The 15,439-nt window shown below is 36.9% G+C and overlaps 1 protein-coding gene across 1 annotated transcript in view; it reads right to left on the bottom strand.

Moving 5' to 3' along the window:
• Nucleotides 1–2,300: 2,300 nt before the first annotated feature.
• Nucleotides 2,301–15,439, bottom strand: part of RBBP8 (RB binding protein 8, endonuclease) — a 37,849-nt gene continuing 24,710 nt past the window's right edge. Inside the window, 7 exon segments of the mRNA XM_068396184.1 lie at nucleotides 2,301–2,472; nucleotides 5,777–5,918; nucleotides 10,382–10,478; nucleotides 11,465–11,534; nucleotides 12,156–12,326; nucleotides 13,225–13,339; nucleotides 14,880–14,980. Of these exon segments, the coding sequence (XP_068252285.1) occupies nucleotides 2,375–2,472; nucleotides 5,777–5,918; nucleotides 10,382–10,478; nucleotides 11,465–11,534; nucleotides 12,156–12,326; nucleotides 13,225–13,339; nucleotides 14,880–14,980 (794 nt within the window). The 3' untranslated portion in view covers nucleotides 2,301–2,374.

Here is a 15,439-nt window from a genome sequence, read left to right as displayed (position 1 = left end):
ATTGATCTCTTCCTTGTCAAGATGAAGTCTGGTTCTCAATAATGAGATATTTTTTATGGCATTAGAACAGCTAGGCAAGAGATCTAAGATTTTAAAGGCAACTGAAGTCTTAAAAAATTGGCTAACTAAAGAGGAAAGGGTAGTTCTTATGTTAAGCATAAAAGCAGTTCCTTACTGTCCTCTAGTGGAGTAGCAATATCCTCACGGACACTAACTGCTCCTTCCTGCTTGTAACTAAACCTGCTGCCCCTTAGGGAGCAACCCTGAGTGCTGACACTCATTTCATTGACCTTTTCTGCCATTTCAGTTTAGAACAGCTCTGCCCACCCACCCTGCAAAGACAGGTTCTTCGGCACTTCCATAATGAACATCAGTGCACAAATTCAACTTTTCTTGTCACCTTACCTTTAAATGTTCCCATTATTGTTTGATCATTTACTCTACCAACTTACTGTGAAGTTTGCTCTTTCTGATGGTTCCGAAAAATAGGATTTATAATTAATTCTTTAAGAAACCTTTTCATATAGCCTACTTCATAGCAAATTTTACATTTGATGAGTTACAATGTGCCTCCACTTTTCTTTTTGTGGACATAACTTCTACTTTGTAAAGGTTCTCCCTAGTTAAAAGCGGCCTCCTACCTTACTTTCTTTGTCAAAAACTTTTTGTGATGGATAAATATTTATTCAGAGCATGTAACAGTTGCCCTAAAAAAATTTAAGATACCTGCAAGAATTCCACCTTTTTGGCAGCACTTGTGAACATTCTTCAAAGCTTTCTAATTTTCAGGAAACTAGACTTGCCTTGGCATGGATTCTTTGACTACCTGCTCCACGAAATGAACTTTTACAGTGTGTAAACATTTACTGTCAGCATGTGTTGGCATATATGAGAACAACTAAAAATTTTCATTGTTATTTGGCTTTATGCCTTTGCTATTCCTTAGGATATAACCCTGTGAAATGCTAAAGCAAATCAATCAGCTAAGCAGGTAGGATGGGGACAGTGCCTAGTGATACACCTTCTTCTATTTTTCTGCAAGGCTTGTGATTTCAACCTAAGAGGATTTTGTGCTACTTAGTGTTACAGTTAAATTAATCAATTTTTTTTAGTTTTCTCTTTAGGCATATGCCATAACCTCTCCACCAGCAGAACCTACCACCACTCCTATGTAACTACACCTGAAATTAAATGGTCCTATCCACCAAGTTTTTAAATGCATACTTTTTAATACACACACACACACACACATATATATAAAAAATACAAGAATAGAAAGTACAGATACTTTTATATATATATAAAGTATCTGTACTTTCTATTCTTTTGTTTTGGTTTAAGGCATTTAAGAAGTTGCTTGTTGTATGATCTCTTTAAAAAAAGAGAATTCTCACTGGTTGAACCTAACTCTGTATGCTGCTTGAACATTTTATTCTATTCTAGAATGCTACTTTATTCCTAAGTATCTTATAGTGATCTTTGGTCTGCCTACCTACGTAAAAGCATTGCCCTGCCTCTGTGATAGTGTATGCTCTTACTCTCCAAACACAAGTATGAAACTATATCCCCTGCTACAAAAAATTAATTTAAAATATCTCTGGAGAATCCTTCATAATCTAGTGGACAGCAATGGTCATCACCTAGGAGACCTCTGTACATAGCTGTCATCCAAATATAGAAATAACGATGCTTATCTCTTTATCAATAAATGAGACATAGATATACAAACAGATCCAAATTACTAAAAAAAGAAGAAATATTGGGATATTCTAATTTAAATGCTGAGGAAAACATGGTGCTATACATTTAACACCAAAATTTAAGACAAGACACTTAGACTACACTGTTTTCATACCTCCAAACTATTAACAGTAGATACATCTAATATTTAATACAGCTTTATTACAAGTAGATATAACCATTATTGCCATAAGAGAAAGGCTATATAAAAAAATCCAGTGCAAAATAAAAGCACCCTACAAAATCTGCATTTCTGTTCCCATTGACAGGCATTTAGACCTTGCAAGAACAACTGATTTCAGTGACTTCAAAGCAGTTACTCACAAAGTTTAGACAGGATTTGCTGGAATTTTAGCTATTGACTTCGAAGAAAAAAAAAAACGGGAGACTCGTTGTCTGACAGGTGCAAAAATTAATACAAAATGTATTAACACAATATGAAACAAACGTACATTAAATAGTTTTGTTTCCTGGTACATCAGATTTTCAAATGAATTTTATAAAATTTACATATTTAATGAAACGATTTATCTATCATTGTGGGAAACACAGTCCTTTATTTCAAGTTTATATTAACTATATCTAAGGACAGGAAAGATACTCTTCAAGTTGGCGTGCCTTACTTCCCCATCCTTTATGTCTTCTGCTCTTTACCTTTTGGAGAAAACATTACAGCATAAGGCTGCCGTCTTTTTGGACGCTGACAGGGAGCAAGATCCTCTTTAATATATCCTTAAAAGAATAAGAACAAATCTGAGGTAAGAAATACAATATAAAAACACGCATTTGTTTACCCTCAAAAAAACCAGACAATACTGAACAGGAGAATGGAAACTATGAATTGTTCATCTACTCAAAACAAAATCGCATTTTTCATTGTCTTTTCTACAGAAGATTTTATGTAAGGATAACAAAGTATGTAAGTACTGCAAATTCAGTTGACTAATAAAAATCACTTTAAAAAAATGTATTTCCTAGCAATACGCAGGAAACTTCAGGCACATGTGCTTTGTGGGTCTAAATAGCACATCCCTCTGTTTTGAGGGCATTCTTATTTATTAAAGACTTGTCCATCTGGAAAAAGCCAAACATGAACCTATGGATCAAACACACCTTGAAAGCTCTCCGATAAGAAAAGTATATAGAAAATTTCTGTAACATGCTCAACTTAGCTAACACAGATAGTAAGCAGACATTTAATGCAAATCAGTTACAGCACCTGGCTTTTGTCAAACCCTTACTGCTTATCAGCACTAATATCTGCTGAAGTGAGAGTAGTAGATTCCTACTTCATAGTTGGAAAATGCTGTCTCTGCAACTCAGTTATTTAAAAAAAAAAAAATCAAAACAAACCACAATTGGTTCAAGATAACAATAAGAAAACAGAAAATGTAGAAAATATATCCTTTGTACCCCACTACTTCTGAGTGACACCTGCAATCGCTCATTGTGGGAACTCTCTCTGGTGTTTTGGTCTTCTTGCTCCACTCTTGTATAGTACGGCTTGTTACCAAGAAAGGGCTGATCTAAAGTCTGCCTCTGATATGCTGTTGAGGACCACTAACAACTGAACAGCTCCTACTCTAGCAGAACAAGGAGATAGCCAAGAAGCTAATTTTCATGAGGTTGCAAGCAGATTCCAAATGGGTAGTAACAGATAATCTCCCTAACAGGATATCTCAGTCCCCTGAAGTTATAAATAGACGTGCCTAGTTTAGACCAGCTGTCTCATCAGGTGGAACAGGTAAGAGGCAACCAGGTTGGAAGAGGAAGGACTATGATTTGTTAATCTTGAAAAATAATGATCAAGAAAGGTGGTTCTAGAGTGGTGAGAACTCTCTCTCTCTCATTACTTAAGGTAAAGGAGGAATGGATTAGCCTCAGCCAAGCCCTGTCTCACTGGATACACAAGAAAGGAAAGAGACTACTCACAAAGGAAGTGGCAATTCAGCAGCATTCCTGAGGTGCTGGCTAGCTGGACAGAGGGATTTACTTTTCCTTGTGTGATACCAGAGACAAATTGATGGGAAAAAAAGAACCATTTTCCTGAAGCGTAACCAAGCCCCAGGAAGCTTAACAGCCTGCAAATTCTATGACGAGCTTAACTCTTTGCAGTGGTTATTTAAGAAGGGGGAACTTGACTAGGGCTTCAAGAGCAAATTTGACTTTTGTCCCCACAATGCAGGGCAGGCTTTAAGTTCTTGCAGAGGGATCTGGACAGAGGGATCTGGACAGGTTAGATCTGCAGAGGGATCTGGACAGGTTAGATAGATGGACCGAGACCAATGGCATGAGGTTCAACAAGAACAAGTGCCAGGTCTTACACTTCGGCCACAACAACCCCATGCAGCGCTACAGGCTGGGGGAAGAGTGGTTAGAAAGCGGCCCGGTGGAAAGAGACCTGGGGGTGCTGATCGACAGCCGGCTAAACATGAGCCAGCAGTGTGCCCAGGTGGCCAAGAAGGCCAATGGCATCCTGGCCTCTATTAGGAATAGTGTAGCCAGCCGGTCTAGGGAAGTGATCGTCCCTCTGTACTCGGCACTGGTGAGGCCGCACCTTGAATACTGTGTCCAGTTCTGCGCCCCGCACTTCAAGAAAGATGTTGAGGTGTTGGAGCGAGTCCAGAGGAGGGCGACCAAGCTGGTGAAGGGTCTGGAGGGTCTGACCTATGAGGAACGGCTGAGGGAGCTGGGGTTGTTTAGCCTGGAGAAGAGGAGGCTCAGAGGTGACCTTATTGCAGTCTACAGCTACCTGAAGGGAGGTTGTAGCAGAGTGGGAGTCGGCCTCTTCTCCCAGGCAACTAACGATAGGATAAGAGGACACAGCCTCAAGCTTTGCCAGGGGAGGTTCAGGTTGGACATTAGGAAGAATTCCGTCTCAGAAAGGGTCATTAGACATTGGAACGGGCTGCCCAGGGAGGTGGTGGAGTCACCATCTCTGGATGTGTTTAAGAAAAGACTGGACATGGTGGTGTCAGGGCAATGGTTGGACTCTATGATCCCAGAGGTCTCTTCCAACCTGATTGATTCTGTGATTCTGTGATTCTTAACACCGTGTCTGAAATACACATATTTCTTGGAAATACAGCTTTACATTTAAATTATCTTGACCCAGTGTATCTTGATTAAGCAGTATGATGTGCACTACGGAAATTATGCAAGTCCCTAAAAATCAAGGCTCCCTGTTCTGAAACATTAAGGATGATACTGCAACACTATCATACAATAACACATACACATCTCTGGCTACATTTTCCTATGCCTGACCTGAAACTGTTACGAGAACAGATAAAAATAAGTGAAGATTAATGCTTCACAGCTAATAACATATGCACAAATAAAGATATAAGTAACTCAAAGAGAGTCCATGTAGGGCTCCTTACCTCAGAGTTTCACCTCTTCTGAAGAAATGTACATATAATACACTACAAACTTACCATGTTTTAACATCATTAGTAAAAACTCATTTTTATACCAAGCTCTAGGGTTTAGAACAGTTATTTAGGAAAGAACAATCTTCTGTGTGAAGAGTAGTCAAAAAAACCCCCCCAAACAACCAGCTTTTGAGTGTCACTAACAAGCAGGGTATATTTAATCACACCCTCCCTTCAACGTTTCCATTATTATGTGGTATTATGGAGCTCTAAAGATACAGACAAAGGACATCAACAGTGCTGCCTGTCTCTCTTCAATAAGTACAATCTCTCAGCCTTTGCCTCTGAAAATGTTGACAGAATTCTTGCTTTGGTTCAAAGACATGTAGGGTTTTAATTAAGTTCTATGAAAATTCCAATTATTTCTGCTTTCTTTATCTAGGCTCTAAGAAAGTTTCCTTATATTCCCTTCTTCTGAGTAGTACAGGAGTTGCTAAAAAAAAAGACAATATTTATTCAAAATACTGGCTGCTGCTAAGTAAACAGACCTCAAGACTGGGTGAGAAAGGCTGCTTTATGAACTAGAGATAATTTCAGGGAACCATTTTAGAAAAAAAAAATCAGCTTTAAAAAGTGCTTTGTAAGCCTTTTTTTGCACAAACCTCTTTCCACACAAGTTTGGGTGGAAGGAAATCCAATCTCCCAGAAATTTTCAGGAGTATTTGGAGGAATGTAGCGAAATCTGTGTCTTGAACAGGAAGCTAGTTTCTTTTCTCTCTCTTCTTCTGGAATGTCTGCATAATACTGAATGTTAGGGGAAAAAAATAAAAAATCCAAGTTAACAAATTCATACATATAGAGCAACTGCTTTACACAATGACATTGTCAATTACTGTTTATTAACACAGTTATCTAAAAATAATGGTGAGGATAGCCAAAAGTAGAGATTTATTATCCAACTGACAAACATCTGGCCATTATCCTAAAAGCTTACTGAATTTACAGATTAGGTATAACCTTATGGTGGCAAATTTGTTAGCTTTATATCTTTTAACATACCATAGGTACAAGTTTGTGCATGTGTACAATTACTTATGTCAACAGTTTTACTGAGTTTACAAAGCTAAGTAGCACAGGTGTTGAAATAGATGGGAATTTTCTAATAAACTAAATTTCAGCTCACATTTACAAATAAAATAGAGAAGTGAAAAAATGCACGACAAAATCCATGCTGCGGAATTATTTCCAGCATCTAAATTTACAGTAGTAATAGCAAACTTAAGTGAAAATGCTTCTAATTTGAGGATAAAAAAAAATAGGGAGTAAATAAAGAGCTAATTTAACTAGCTGACTGACACTGGGACTCCAGAAACTCTCTCCCAACTGGGCATTCTCTAGAGTATATAGTAAATCAGTTACTCTTTCATCCCTGTCAGCTGTACTGGGGACTGCAACAGGAAAAGTATATACATTCCCCAAACTTTTTTGCTGGGTGTTCCCATGAGTAGCATCATAGCAAGATAGGTTTTTTTAATGCAGTTTTCTGCTGGTTTAGTTTGTGATTCTAGTTAGTGTTCACTAAAAATAGCAATCTGGCACTTAGATATCATAGAGTACCAAAATATTTTCAAAGTGAATGCACTGTTTGATTCAAGTGGCAAGCCAACAGTCACAGGCTGGATTGCACAAGAAACCTGACCCTTATAAAAGTGGTAAAACACTTCTACTGAAATGAGAAGTGTTATAATTCAAAAAGGCAAACTAAAGTTTAAAACCTCACTCAATCAGCTGGGAAGTGATCTCGACTGGGAAAAACAGGAAAGGAACAGAATACCCCTGCCAATAAAGATTACTTCCTGTCTCCATCTACTGGTAGGATTTAAAAAACCTACTTACTTGGAATCATAAAGTACGCTAATAAATTCCTTTTTTGCTACTAGATGCCAGACAAAGTATAAAATAGGCATAAAAATCCTCCTCCAAAAAATCATGAGATAAATATTGAAGATTGTATAGAAAAAAAGAGTAATCACAGCTCCGAAAATGTCAGTGACAAAACTGCATGAACTAGGAGAAGTAGACTTGTTTCATTTTGTGAATCTGTTAGTCTGTGGGAGCTGCAGCTCTGCCTGAAACTGAGGTACATTTTCTTCCCACCCAAAATCAATTAACATTTTTTGCCGTTCTACAAAGTGTGACACCAGAACATATTCTGCTCTTGAAGCCCTTATTAGTACAGGAATCTGATCTAGTAACATGTGGGTCTGCTGGTCAAGAACAGAGACTCAGGTTGTTAGCAGGTTGTATCCAAAATTTCAGATCACTGGTCTGTCTGTACAAAGTCCTGGTTACACAGGATAGAATAAACTGCCAGTTTCATAGACAATATTCAGGAATGGTTATGAGCCCCTAGTAAAAGGTTCTTCAAAACATATTGTTATAACCCCAGGATACTCCCACGCTCTTGACAGCGGAACCCCTTTCAGTCACTGAATTTGGAGACACTTAGCTTGAAAATGTTTGCTGCTGTCTTATACAATGTTCACTTAAACAGGAAAAAACCTATGCCAAGACCACAACTTAAGTGGATATCAGTAGCTTGGGGATTGAGTCAGATAGAGTAGGGTCACTTATGCAGCTGGACTTCAGAGACACAGCTGGAAAAATGTCTGTGTCACTCAGTTAAAGATCTAGAGACTAATGAAAAAAGAGGAACAGGTAATTATCATCGAGTACACATCAATTTTCACTGAAAAAAGTTAAGAAATGACATGGTGTTAAGTCAACAAAATTAATTCTAAGAATTCTACAGTATCTGCGTAAACCAAATAGATTAATAGCTGAGTCTTATTTAGGGATAATTCACAGTGCACCTTATGTCTGTTCTTTAAATAACCTGGAATTTCAGAAATCTGCCTACTAGAAGTTTGCAGTATGCTGCATTTTGTTGGAATTAAAATGTTTGGTAAGGTATATTTATGGATCAAACAATGAAAAATACAGTACAGTTTTGTAGGAACAGAAAATAAAAAGACCAAGCAATAATCAAGCTAAGTATGTGTGCAAAAGAAATTAGAAAGTAACTTTTTCTTATTTTGGCTTGTTTAGAAATCTATTAGGGTTGACACAGAATGAGAAAGTTACATATATGTCAGCTAAACCGCAAAAAGGACTCTCGGCTGTTTTCTAGATCGATCTCACTATCCACAGCATTTTCAACCCACGCAAAACATTTGAGCTAGGCTTTTCCGTACGTGAAGAGATATGCAAAATCTCATCGTGCAGTCTCTTCACTGTAGAAGAACTGTTCACAGAACTCTACAATTTGCAGTCTCAAAAAGAGAACAAACCCTTAAAATGTTGCTCTCGTTAGTTTAGCACAAAGTTACTTACAGAGTAATTTCTGTAGTCTAAACGTGTATAAAAACACCTGACATTCTCCTACTTAAGTGTAGCTAGACTTAATAACTACACTAACAAATGTTACTTTTACAAGCTGCCAGTAACTACTGCATACAATCGTTCTCTGATCACATCGCAAAGTCATAACAAACCAAAACAAGACCTCTTATCCAATGTTCTACACTATAAAGTGAATGAGATGCTTACACAGAGTTTTAAGATAAGGACTTATAAAGGACTTTGATATCAGTCTGCTACGGCATGTGCAGAAGTTAAATCTCTCACATCTCAGAATGACAGGTAACTCTCCCCACTCACTCTGCTTGCAGCACACAGCCAGAAACAATTTACTGATTTCTACCCACTCCCTAAATATTTCCTTAGACTTTGGAGATGTTTCAAACCCATACGACTACTAAGTAAGCCAAGATTTTTTTAAAGCATCATTTATGCTTTGTCTAATACTCCCTTCCTCTGATAGGCATTTCATTCAAAGCCAGTTTTATTATGGTGCAATGACACAGCCAAGCATTCCACACATTCAAAGACATTCATCTTGAATGGCATAGACTCAAAAAAACCCCAAACCAAACACCAAAAACAACAACAAACCCCAACTTTTCTGAAGCTTAATGTAGAAACCTAATATTGTAAAACTGGAGCTGTAAATGTTTCCAAACACCATAGTTACCACTCTAACTTGCCAGAAAGTAACAAGCATTGGATTTGCTGAGAGGAGAAGATCTGTAGCTTACAGAACAGGAAATTAAAATACTTAACACATGGCTCTTGGGCCAAGAAATAGACTGAAGGTTTGGGGTTTTTTTGGGTTTGTTTTTTTTCCAACACCTTGCTTTCTTTCAAACTCTTTAAATCAAACATATTTTTGAAAACTGTAGGTATAGTTGACTGTAAAACTTAATTATTTGTATTTAATGAGTTTTACCAAAGCTATTTTTCAGGTATCTCTTTTTGTTAAAAATACACTCTAATAAATTTCCTCAGTTAAGTAAATGTGACTTGACTATAAAGTGAATAGCAGGAGAACCTATGAAAAATGTTGGTTCTATATAGGTGTGGAAATTAAGTGAAAAGATTCCAGAGAATCCATCATTATTCAGTCATTAATCCACACTTCTGGCGAGTCATAATGTATTAGATCGTTGCCTGATTAACTCCAGCCTGCAAGTCTATTAATGATCAAATGAAATATGGACTTATTACACGTATAATTACTTCAATATTTTATCTCTATGCCAAGTATCTGAAAGCAGTTTAGTAATTTGAAAGGGAGGAAAAAACGTGTAACGTGAAGCCTAAAATTTCATACTTTTCAACATGCTAATGTAAACATTTTTGCATGCATTTGCATATATACACACACTGGCACCTATGCTGGTGCAATTATCTGAAAATGCAGACACTCCAGAAAATAAGAAAAAAAACCCCCAAATTAAGATATGTATAGATATAAGTACAACAGAACATAGAACTTACTTATTCCAGTACCTGTAAATTTCAGTAGAGCTGTTAAGCTGAAGTTTAGAAGCTTGTAATAATTTTTTGACTAGCTAATGTCTTTTTTATTAACAAAAATCTTACTGGAACCACAGTGTCAGAAGTTTCTATCACTCAGATAGAAAGTGTTAATTTTTTTCGTGTAAATTATATGCAGTTACTACAGTTAAAAACAAACCAACCAACACCAAACTTGGTAAAACAGCTTTGGTAAACACTTACTTCTCTGCTACTGTAGGTACTGATGATGATGCAACCAGATTCATAATTTCAACAGCACTTTAGCACTTAGATACTAGCAGAGTTAGAAGAATGGAAGACTGACCAAATTTTAAAGCACTACTTACTATTTCACATTCCTTACAAGTATGGCCAGGCAATTTTCTTCTTTCTTCTTTTTTTCTAATAACCTCAATATGAGGAAAATCTAGCACAGTATTCTTTCTGAAAAACAAAAATGTTTTCACAAGATAGTAATTTATTTCTCCTACATGTCTGGAAATTTTCAGTTTTTAGAACACAATGAAGGAGTCTCAAGAAATAAAAAATACCAGAAAATGCCTGCAAACCCAATCATACTGCATTTCATAGCTGAATAGGACTATTTTTGTAACTAAAACAGTTCCAGGATTTTTTAAATGTAATATGATCTTTTACATAACCAGAGATGTGCATCTCCTCATTATGGCTTTTCATAGTGTGAAAATAATTACTAGATCAAAATTACTCAAATATAGATCTTCTGTAGAATACTTATCCACGACACAGCTGTGCTTGCACTGATTTCTGCAAGAGGAACATATGTTGGGGTTCAAGAACAAAACAGATTCTTTTCAACTTCTCTGCTCAGAAAACACTCAACAAGTTTTCCTCTACAAAGAAAACATATGCTAAGGTAAAAAAATAAGCTAACAACTATTTTACTGAAGGGGTTAGTATCGTTATGAAATGAAGATTCAGACTACAATGATGATTATACAGAAAGGCAATAGGGGAAGCACTAAGAGGTACAGTTGTTAAACATTACTCATTTATTGCCTCAAGGGAGGGGCAAAAATGCCAGAGAAAGAAAGTTTTTAATTGTACAAGCAACCCATAGGTTCTTTGCTCATAAACTCATGCATGACCACATGCATGTAAGAGACAACATGGATTACAAAGTACTGCATTCAGTAAAATTATAAAAAGCCGAAGAGGCAATCCCTTCTCTTCAGCAAATGTGATAAATAGGCATCTCAATGTGTTTATTTTTTTTCCCCCCTACCCCAGCTTTTATCTAAGGCTTTCATCTAATTCACTAGGTCTTTTACCTGTGCATCTTCAGCCACTAGTATGTTATGCACAAACACATCTATTTTATGGAAGAACAAGTTCCCTGTAGGGAAGATATAAAGAGCCTTAAAATGCCTACACAGAGCGAACTAAATTACCTTTCATCACTTTTGAAATATGGCTCCACAAAAGCTTTCTGCTTGGCTTTATCTTGTTTATCCTCATGTTCTGTAAATATACATACAAAACAAAAAATTACATGTCATATAAGGTTAACAGACTGCCTGGGGGAATGTCTGTAAAATTATTAGCCAGCTATTAAGAAATACAAAAATGCCACGTACATTCAGTCCAAGACAACAGATTCAAACAGATATTAAAAATAATATAGAATTGATTGAACCAGTGATCAGAAAGCATTACTGGAGTAGAAGGAAAACAGCAGCGAGACAAGTAAAAAAGATAAGCAGAACAGCAAAGGAAAGGTTGCTTAAAATACAAAATACTGCAAAACCTTCAACAGAACCTAGGATAGGGAGAAGAAAGGAAGCAAGTAATCTGCAGCCAAAACCTGGTGTTTTCTGTAAGAGTCACTTTGCTGTACAGCTCCTATACCAACTTCCATTACACATCCCGTATTTGTGTGGTGCCTATATAAATGAACTACCAAAAAATAATTTTCATATTGGTTTACGTTATGTCCTTACAATGAATAAATTTTCCCATGAATTTATGAAAAATGAACTCATGGTTTATTTGGCATATTTGTTCCTAGAGAACAGAGCCTGATTTCAAATCAACTTTTGTAGTTTAACCAGGCTAATAAAGACAAAACAAATTATATCCCACTCTTTAGTTTCTTGCTTGCTGCTGTTATTCCCTTATCCTGCTCTTCATCATGAAGAGTTTCTTTTTCATCACACGCAGGAGGACTGTCTTCTGGTAGGCAGGATTCATATTCTTCATGGGTTGTCCGATCAAACATTTCTGTTAAGGTATCATTCATTTTTTTTTCTCCTCCTATTACAAAAAGGATAATGAACATACAAATCAGATTCTCAACAATTTAAGTCAAGAAAGTGTTTTTTGATTGAATGTGTATCAAAAGAACTAACATTTACTTTCTGCTCCAGTACTGCTTAACTCAACACCAGTGATACATTTATTCTTTCTGCAACTTCTCTGTCAATCTTAAATGTGGACAAGGCACATCTATTTTTCATAAAGATACCTTGATTCAATTTCTAGAATTTGATTAATTACTAAATCACTTTGATATACCTTTAACCTTAATACTAGACACATGAATTTTTTTTTCTTGTAATTATGGAGTTATATAAGCAGAAGGAAATACTTTCTGTGGGTAGGAGATAAAACTACAGAAATATGATCAAGTTGCAAAAGCTTAAAAAACCCAAAATACACTGTCAAAAGTCACTGCCCTGCAGCCATGATTCACCACATACCATAAATAAAATGTGATATAAACACATTTGGATTTATTTTAAGTATACTAGTTCTGTTTATATGCCATTAAAAGCAAAATTAGTCTTCCCATAGGAAGTCTGATACGATTACATAGCAAACTTTCAAGGCTGTTTGTTTTAAGTGATTGTTGCAAGTGAGATCAGAACTACTGTATAGTTCAGTATTTAACTCTTTAAGCGCTGTAAAAGCATAGCTACTGGCTCTATCTCAGCACAAATCCTATCATTTTCTGAACCTAAGTTAAAAAAAAGCTCAACAACCACTGATTCTACTAGGAAACAGACTGACCTTCATCACCTACAAAAATACATCAGTGCTGTTTTACTGCAAACCATTTTCGACTATCTAATCATACAGGGGAAATAATGCCCTTCAATTTCTTCCTCAAAAAAAACCAAACCAAAACAAAGGAAAAAAATAAAAGTCTTACTTGGACTGGTTTCCTGGTTTTGCTCTTGATTTTTCATTTTTAATAGCACACTTTCACTAACATATGTATAATCCATATCAACAGCTTCCCCTCCAACTCTTGACAGAGAACCACCCTAATTAAAAAAAAGGCAAACATGACAATTGCACTCAGAAGCAACTGGTGTAGTCAGTGACATCGCTATATATCTGAAACGTTTTCACAACAGTTACTGGCATCTTGTTGGACACCTTCTGTGGTGTTTTTCCTGCAGTTATGCGTGCGTGATAAAGATGTAAAATCTAGGCAAGAGAATAACATGTTTTGAAATTCCAATGTGAAGCATTTATCTGGTGGATTGCATTACTCATGTATGAGTACAAGTTGGGGACAGACCTGTTGGAGAGCAGTGTAGGGGAAAGGGACCTGGGGGTCCTAGTGGACAGCAGGATGACCATGAGCCAGCAGTGTGCCCTTGTGGCCAAGAAGGCCAATGGCATCCTGGGGTGTATTAGAAGGGGTGTGGTTAGCAGGTCAAGAGAGGTTCTCCTCCCCCTCTACTCTGCCCTGGTGAGGCCGCATCTGGAATATTGTGTCCAGTTCTGGGCCCCTCAGTTCAAGAAGGACAGGGAACTGCTAGAGAGAGTCCAGCGCAGAGCCACGAAGATGATTAAGGGAGTGGAACATCTCCCTTATGAGGAGAGGCTGAGGGAGCTGGGTCTCTTTAGCTTAGAGAAGAGGAGACTGAGGGGTGACCTCATTAATGTTTATAAATATGTAAAGGGCAAGTGTCATGAGGATGGAGCCAGGCTCTTCTCAGTGACATCCCTTGACAGGACAAGGGGCAATTGGTGCAAGCTGGAACACAGGAGGTTCCACATAAATATGAGGAAAAACTTCTTTACGGTGAGGGTAACGGAACACTGGAACAGGCTGCCCAGAGAGGTTGTGGAGTCTCCTTCTCTGGAGACATTCAAAACCCGCCTGGACGCGTTCCTGTGTGATATGGTCTAGGCAATCCTGCCCCGGCAGGGGGATTGGACTAGATGATCTTTCGAGGTCCCTTCCAATCCCTAACATTCTGTGATTCTGTGATTCTGTGATTACCTGATGGGCAAGAAATGCCTTAAAAGTTTTCATGTTAAATTTTACAAAGATAAAAAGTAACAATGAACCATACAGAAATTAAAACCGTCTCAAATTAATACATTTTAAGATAGCCTTTAAATAAGACAAAACAAATAGTCTTCAGGAACATTCTCAGAGATCCTAATAACCAACCTACACCCAACTCAAAGAAAGATAATAGTCATATCTGCACATTTTCCATTACTTAACATAAAGAGATACCACAGTGAACATTTTCACAGGAAAAATTGAGAGATTTAGAACATTTTTTTTTTGGTCTTAAAAGAAAACCAAAAACACTCCCAAATGCATCAGTTTCATATTGTGTAGCCACCTGGCTGAGTTTATCAACTAGACAGTGGAAATGTTTTAGGATAATTGTAGTGTACTGTGCATAAACAAACTTTCAGGAGTGCAAACAAATATCAAATGAGCTGAATTTAGATTTTTGTTAGTGATTTTGGTCTGCCCAGAATAAAGTTCATGATACTACTTTTGTAGGCTTTTTTCAATATCATAGAACATGCAGACTTGCTTTACAAGTTTACCTTTGTATCAATCACAGTAATGTCCATTTTGTACTGCGAAAGGTCAGCTCCTGGGTCTACGCTCCAGTGGCGGTTTTCTAAAGGAGGTTTACCTTTCAGGTCTGGATGCAGAGAATATGAGAAAAAAGACAAATAATCAGAATCAAATTCTGCCAACGGCATCCTATAGTGTATAAATTATAAGTCAGCTTTGCTTTTATCAATTAATCTTTGGGTTTAGGAATTGATTTTTTTCAAACAATAAACATGCTTGTTTGGTGTAAATCATATTTTGTCTGAAGAGTTAGAAATAGATCTTTAAGTTTTTTGTCACATTCAGGGAGCACACCACTCCTTTGTGTTTGTATGAGATACGTAATACTCTTGCAGGTAAAATCTCTGTACTGTGTAAATCAACAACCCAAAAAGAGTACAAAAGTGTCTGGTCATTGTTCCAGAAATGGCTCTTGATTTATCTGTGAAGTAGAGGTTTAGATTCCAAGCTACATGACCACACCAACTGCTGACAGATTTTTTTAAAATTCACAGTGCAAGTATTTCTAAATAAAGTATGCAGTGTA

This window comes from Nyctibius grandis, chromosome 3 (assembly GCF_013368605.1).
Source record: "Nyctibius grandis isolate bNycGra1 chromosome 3, bNycGra1.pri, whole genome shotgun sequence".
Lineage (NCBI taxonomy): Eukaryota > Metazoa > Chordata > Aves > Nyctibiiformes > Nyctibiidae > Nyctibius > Nyctibius grandis.
The sequence above is the reverse complement of the archived record's forward strand: the minus strand, read 5'-3'. Positions and strand labels throughout refer to the sequence as shown.